Raw genomic sequence first — 7,228 nt, 5'->3', positions numbered from 1 at the left:
GGCCCGGTCCACCACTTCCTGAGCATTATCAGCACCACCCGCTGGGTTGTTGCCACGGGGTGCTCCACGTCGTTCATTACTTGACACTGCCGGTTCATCCATATGTCTGCTATAGCTCCGGCTTGGACGGGGGGTCGAGTGGATCAGGTCGCGGCTGTACGAGTATGCTTCTTGTTGGACCAAAGATGTCCTCAGAAGCTCCTTGACCCGTCGCGTTTCTACTGCCTGCGGCGAGTCACCTTCAATTGGAATGGCCTCCGGCCGTGCAGCAGCGGCGACGAGATTGTCCATTGGGTTGGAGTAGTGACCCGGAGGTGTTAAAACAGCCTGAGGTATAACGGTGTTTTGACGAGGCGGTTCCATCCGACGAGGCTGAACCGGTGCACCGGTCCCAGGAGCTTCCGCCCGGTTTCCCTCCAGCGGATTACTGGTTCCTACTCCTGGGGTGTTGAAAAGGTCTCTGGCCTCGAAAACCGGAGGCAAACGAGATCGGTACTTCCTCCTCATGACTTCTTGCGACGCGCTCCGGTCCAACATGAGCCTGTAGGCTTGTGCGTCTAGAGCGGCCCGCTCTGTGGCCATCCTAGTGTCCTCAGCTGCCAGATCCGCCTTGGCCTGGGTGATCTGTTCCTTTATTTTTGCAATCTCCGCGTTGTGGACGTCCGGATCCGCCGGATTAGCTTCCGCCATAAGCACAGCCAATGCATCAAATAGCTCTGATAGAACTTGAGCCGGCGGGCGCACAGGGCCTCCTGCCCTGGCAGCCGTCGCCGCTGCTGAACCGGAGGTTGTTGCCGCAGCGGTCGAAGAATGAAGTGCTGCTTGTGTGCTGGTCATGAATATTCCAACTCGGTTGGGCAGATCAGAGGGGTCCGGAATACTGTCGCCATCGGAATAGCCCCCAATCCGGCCATCTTGTAGCTGATAAAGAGATTCGGTTTCTCCGGTCGATGACTCGTCATCGGAACAAACGACGGTCTCGCCGCGAGATTCCGATCTATCCTCATAACTTCCTCCATGGATGACTCCCACGAAGGCACGCTTCATGGCCGGTTTAATCCGGGCGGATCGCGCACGCTGAGCCGTCTCGACGAGGTCGGTGCAGATGTCCGGCTCAGGGCCCGGTTCACCGATCTTGCCAATGAAAACGTGAATGCCACCAAAGGGGACCCGGTACCCGTACTCAACTGAACCGGCCTCGGGGCCCCAGCCTGCATCGTCGATGTAGAGCTTGCCGCGACGACTCTTAGTCATCCGGCCTATGGCGTAGCCCTCGAGTCCTTCAAAGCGGCCCTCCAAGAACTTGAAACCATCGTGCGATAGCCCCACGGTGGGCGCCAACTGTCGTGGTTTTGTCACGGCAGATGTCCTAGAGAAAGGACTTAGTCGTGGAGCCATCGCGACGGGTTAACTTGAAGGGGTTAAAGCGGACACACGGACGCAAGAGAGTTTATACTAGTTCGGCCCCTTCGATGAAGGTAAAAGCCTACGTCTAGTTGTGATGGAATTGATGGGGTTTCGATGACTAGGGAGCAAACAAGCTTCGCCTATGTCTCGAGTTGTTGTCTGTTGTCCTTGAACCGCCGCCGGGTCGTCCCCTTATATACACGGGTGACGCCCGTCGGTTCACAGAGTCCCAATACCGGCTCATAGATGTGTCCGGTTTGGTCTCTACTTATTCCTAACTTATAATACAAGTTAACTACCAACGCCGGTTTATGGCTATAGGCCTTGAACCGACCATGGGCCTTGAGCCCTTATCTGCCTTGTCGGGCTTTAACATACTTAACTACTGACGAAGTTAATCCGGCCCAGATAGGCCAGTTTACGCCCAGTAGTAATATCCCCAACAGAAACCATTGGGGAGGCTATCTGCATCAACCTTGCCGCCTCCATGATGATGTGGGAGTAGTTCCTACAAGACCTACGGGTCCATAGCAGTAGCTAGATGGCTCTCTCTCCCTTTTTGATCTTAAATATAATGATCTCTTCAAAGATCGATTTGATGTAAACCTTTGCGGTGTGTTTGTTGGGATCCAATGAGTTGTGGGTTTATAATTAGATTATTTATTGAAAGTAATTGAGTCTTTTATAAACTTTATTCTATGTGATTTTATAGCCTTGTATTTCTCTCCGATCTATCCATTTTTTTGGTCAAGTAGATCAATTTATCTCCAGTGGGAGAGGTGCTTGGTGCTAGGTTTAATCTTGCGGTGTCGTTACTCTGTGATGGGAGGAGTTACAAGGCACGTATTTGTATTGTTGCTACTAAGACTAGTCACAGTTGGGAGTAACTTAGAGTAGTAACATGCATATGTTAGTAGTATATGTTACTACCTCCACAGTGGGTAGTAACATATGTGTTGTGTCATGAATCACTTCATTTATTAGGTTGTAGACTCATCTTTTTTTGATATGTGTGATGTTACAGTAACTAGCTATGTTTTACCCGCAAAAAAAACTAGCTATGTTACCACATGCCTCTCTTTCTTCATTAATTACATGCCACATCATCTATTTTACCTAGATAAGTGTGATGTTACCACCTATATTACTTTCATTGTGGGTAGTCTAAGAAAACTCTTCGTGTTTCGTCTAGTTGGGCTGGCCCATTGGAGCGATGCTTTGTATGTTTGCTCACAATCTGATGCGGTAAATTCCCTCAAAAAAAAATCTGATGCAGTAGGCGTCGAATAGCGCCAGGAAACAACAATACGGCTGCGGGTCTGAGTGACTACCTCGTGACTCCATGGGTATGAGTCATGTATTTTGTGGGTTGAGGGTTGTGATGTTTTGTGCATCAGATGGTGTACAAATTTCTCTAATAGAAAAAGGCGTGCCAAAAGAAATTGGTAGTCGTTTCTCAAGAAAGAAAGAAACTGATAGAGTTTTCTCAAAAAGGAAAGAAATTTAAGTCTTTGGGGCCACTCCGTCTCTATTGGAGTGGCTTTTAGATACAAGGAAACTCAATGGTCTCAAAGACCAAGAGCTTGCTGGGACCAATCTTGTTTCATGTGGGCTACTAGTTATATCCACTGCGCTTGCTTCTCTTCCTCGTGCACACCAGTAATCTCTATTCGACACATTTTGCATCAAATTGCCCAAGTCTTGGCATAACTGATCGTCCGAGCGAGCAACAAATGGGCCAGCCCATTTAGCACTTACATGAATTCGATTTAAGGAACTTTTCATACGTTTCCTATCCTGATTTAGGTTCCGGTCTAGCTTTCTAAAATATATCTGATTATTTATTTCAAAAAGTTTGGATTTTTCTCAAGGCCATAATTACAAATGATATTGGGATTTCCAAAAAAGTCTACATTTAAAAAAAATTCCTGTTTTTTCAAAAAATGTTCGTGTTTTCCAAAAAATACAGTATAAGAAAAATGTTGCCGTTTTAAAAAATAATTCAAAATTTCGAATATTCATGTTTTGAAAAAATGTTTGCCATTTATAAGAAAATCTCCATGTCTTGAAAAAATGTCAGAAACTTTAAAAATATTCATGTTTTCCAAGAAATAATTAAAAAACGAAGGAGCAAAAAAACCTTGTGCTACAGTACTCCGATCTGTTGCAATGCCACCGAGTCACTACAACAGGTAGTGAAAAAAGCACGAAATAGAGGCGAAGAAAGATTGTCTCTTAATGGGCCATTTGCTCGTGCGGTGTGCGTCTAGCGGTCTATTTGTGGAAGAATGTGTTGTATGGATCGCCAGACATTTCCTATTTGGCGCTTCAGGCGCCAGTTAGTGTGCATTTTGCAAATGCCCCCCCCCCCCCCCCCCTTGCTTCATTACGTCCCGCTCTCCATAGAACCGGCTTCGCCCCGTACGTTTGCTCCACTTTAGAAAAAAAATCCCATTATTTCTTTAGATTTAGTATGTTTACATTTTTTTTTGCAATTCATATGATGTCCATGAATATAAAAAGTGCCTAACATTAATATAATGTTTATCAAAAACTAATTTTATGATTCAAAAAATGTCAGAATTTAAAAAACAATTCATAAATTTAAAAAGTGTTGCGAGTTTTAAAAATATTGGAGATTGTGGAAATTGTTAAATTTCTATAAAACAATATTAAAATTTATCAAATTTTTTGTGAATATTTAAAAGTTTGTGAAATTATTGTTATTGAAAATTTTAGGAATTTTCAAAAAAATAAAACATGAATTTGAATAAATTTCATCAAATTTAAAAGGAGAATATAATAAAAATAAAAAATGACATAGAAAAGAAGAAGAAAAAATATCCAAAAATAAAAAAACATAAAAGAAAAACTATAAAATATAAGCAAGTATATAGAAACGTAAAAGATAAAAATTTAATAAATGAAAAAATGTATTAAAGAGGGAAAACCGGGAGAACCTTCCAAAAACGGAACCAAATACTACACCCGGTCCTTCTAGTTGGACTGACCCATCACCATCGCCCGTACACGATTTATTATACTGGGAAATAAGTATACCCCGATACAAGTGGGTAATAGGATTTTTGTAATGCTAGCCCTAACTCGCATGTATCCTCCACAGTGCAAACTAAAGATGGCCAATGGGCCTTTGCTTCACGGGCCGACACCAAAGCATGGGTGCTCGGCCTGGCCCAACATGTGGCTAAACCAGCCGTGTCTGGCCCGTAGCACGCCTGGGGTCGTGTCAAGTTCCGTGTGAGGCTCGCGTGCCGGCACAACACGACTTGTTGATTATGTTTTTTTCTTCAGTTATTCTTTATTTTTGAACAATCCCAAAGGCCAAAAATTGGCCCAAAAACAACGTAAAAGGCCAAATAGCACGTGAGCCACCAGTACACGTGCCATGCTGGACCGGCCTGTACAATCTATGTGTCATGCCTAGGCCGCGAGGTGAAGCACTTGGGCCGACACAACACGACCTGTTTATATACGGGCCTCTAAGGGTCGTGTCGTGCCCGAGCCAGGCCGGCCCAATTGCCACTCGCAAGTCGGCTTCTCATGCCCTAGGTATCTTCCTCTCCTTCTGTGGCATCGTCGATCACTCAAGGCCACGAGATCTTCAGCCCCTCTATGTAATATAGTTTGCTCGAGTTAATTCAAAGCATCTAAGTTGTTGTGATTTGCGAACTTGACAATTTATGAATTGTGATTGATCTGGTGTAGACCCTAATCGGTAAAATTCTGTTTTGCTTGTTTTATTTCTTGACTTGTCGGGCAAGATGCGTTCATTTTTTTAGCACAATGCCGTTCATTGTGCTGGATAAGGAGCAAATAGAGGGAGAGTGAGAGTTATGTCCGGCATTCTGCATACCGAAGGTACGATTCTTGATATATCACATTGCTATGGATGCCATTATCCACTCTCAAATAAAGATGATGATGTTTTTCAAGTAAAAATTATGACAGTACTATAGATTTTCCAAAGAGTTAGGCGTCAATTTTAAGTTCCGCACATGCCCTAAATTTTACAGGTTCCAATTCGATTATTGGCTTCGAACGCGGAGGATTACTCCTGCACATGACAAACATAAAAACTAGATGAAGCTCGGCCCGTTGTTGCGGGAACGTTTTGCAACATTTCAATAAAGTTTTTATATGAAACATGAATATTTGAAATAATAGTTTTTTGAACGAATATAATAGTAAAATGTAAATAGCACAATAGAATGGATCTTTTCATGCTTGCATGTTTGCATGTTGAGGTGGAATTTTAATATGAATAGTTGCATGTTGAGATGGACCTTTTTCCATGCATGTTGAATGATGAGGTGGGATATTTGTATGTTGAGAGAAATACTTAGTGGGGGCTAACTATTTAGAATAGAAGATGAGGGCACGAGCAGTGGAGTTTAGGCCCACATTGTTTATACAGTTATTTACATTGACCTATCTGTATGTGCATTCCCTACATGTTCCTGACGTGTATAGTATTAACAACGTCCAAAACGCGACTATCCCTACGACCCAACTCGAGAAACTAACTCCACATATCATTTACCGCGTCGCCGCCGTTCGATCCAACATTAGCGGCCGGGTCACGCATCACTCGCGGCCAGGCGAGGCAGGGCTTTGTGCAAAGATGCTTTTCTTTTCTGGCAGTCTCGTGCGCTCCGCGGCTCTACTCGCTCTCCAGGATGGCCGTCAAGTCAGGCGAGAACCTCGGCGGCGACCTCCCGCCTCGGTAGGCCACCCTCCGCTTCTGCGGCACCGCCGGCTTCACTGCAAACGTCGCCAAGGTTTCGTTCGAGTAGTCCTCCTCCGACGGCGCGAACACGAGCGGCGCCACGGAGCCTCGCCGGCGCCGGCCGCCGGCAGAGGAGGCGGTGGCGGCCTTGACGAGGGCGGCGCTGGCCTTGACGGCGAGCGAGGCCACCTCCTCGCCGGTGAGGCGGCGGCGCAGCATCTCTGCGGGGAGGACGAAGTAGATCTGCCCCGGCTGGAGCTCCTCGCCGGCCGCCATCGCCGCGACGGAGCCCTCGAACCCCATCCTGTCGGCGTCGCAGAGGAACCACCCCTGCTGGCCCACCTCCTCCAGCGCAATCGCCGCCGTCGCGGGCGGCGAGTACTCCCGGAGCTCGCCGCTGGGGAGCACCACTCTCGCGGGCGCCGGGCCGTCGGCCGCCGCGTCGTACGACACACAAAGACCCATTCCGTCTTGGTCGTCACGTGTGTGCTACTGCTGCTGCTGCTTGCTACTGTCTGGTTCTTCTCTTGTTCGCGCTGTTGCGGTGGTAATGTAATGCGCGGTGTGGTTGCTGCCGGAGACGGTGATGGGGAGGAAGAGGTATATATAGCGGAGCGGCAGAGGGAGACGCAGCGGGGAGGCAGAGGGAGCGTTGTCGTGTAGGCGGGAGTGGGGGCAGCACAGCCTGGCTGGAGGTTTGTTGCGGCCAGCGGATGCCGTGGAGCCGTGGACTCGTCGGGCTTTTCTTCTCCGCAAGCGCAGTCACCAGTCAGTTGGCTACTCGTGAAGATTATTAGAAATCATGCTCACGGACGGTGAGCTCCGGCCAACGGGCCAACTAGCAAAACCATAACCACGCGGCTAAGAGCATCTCCAGCCATTGCCACCTCAGGGGCGTCTAAAATCGCTGCCTGGTGAGCCGGCGTAAAAATTGGACCTGGAGCGAGTTGGTCCTCAGCCGCCGGCCCCAGGGCCGCCCCCAGGCGTGTTTAAAAATAAAATCTGTATAGCAAATTTCGGCACAGTTCGGCGAAGTTCGGTTAAACACGATAAATTTTGGTAAACTTGGGCATA

The 7,228-nt window shown here is 47.2% G+C and overlaps 1 protein-coding gene across 1 annotated transcript; it reads right to left on the bottom strand.

Moving 5' to 3' along the window:
• Positions 1–5,784: 5,784 nt before the first annotated feature.
• On the bottom strand, positions 5,785–6,759 carry LOC147973017 (uncharacterized). Its single transcript, XM_087521818.1, has one exon. The coding sequence runs from the start codon at positions 6,617–6,619 to the stop codon at positions 6,089–6,091; it is 531 nt and encodes a 176-aa protein (XP_087377944.1). The 5' UTR covers positions 6,620–6,759; the 3' UTR covers positions 5,785–6,088.
• Between the last annotated feature and the right edge of the window lie 469 nt (positions 6,760–7,228).

Source organism: Triticum urartu, chromosome 5A, assembly GCF_056163025.1.
Source record: "Triticum urartu cultivar PI428250 chromosome 5A, HENAU_Tu73, whole genome shotgun sequence".
NCBI classification, from domain to species: domain Eukaryota; kingdom Viridiplantae; phylum Streptophyta; class Magnoliopsida; order Poales; family Poaceae; genus Triticum; species Triticum urartu.
The sequence above is the reverse complement of the archived record's forward strand: the minus strand, read 5'-3'. Positions and strand labels throughout refer to the sequence as shown.

Bases quoted from the DNA above. Each gene is read 5' to 3' on its own strand.
- LOC147973017 (XM_087521818.1), bottom strand. From the start codon at position 6,619: ATGGGTCTTTGTGTGTCGTACGACGCGGCGGCCGACGGCCCGGCGCCC.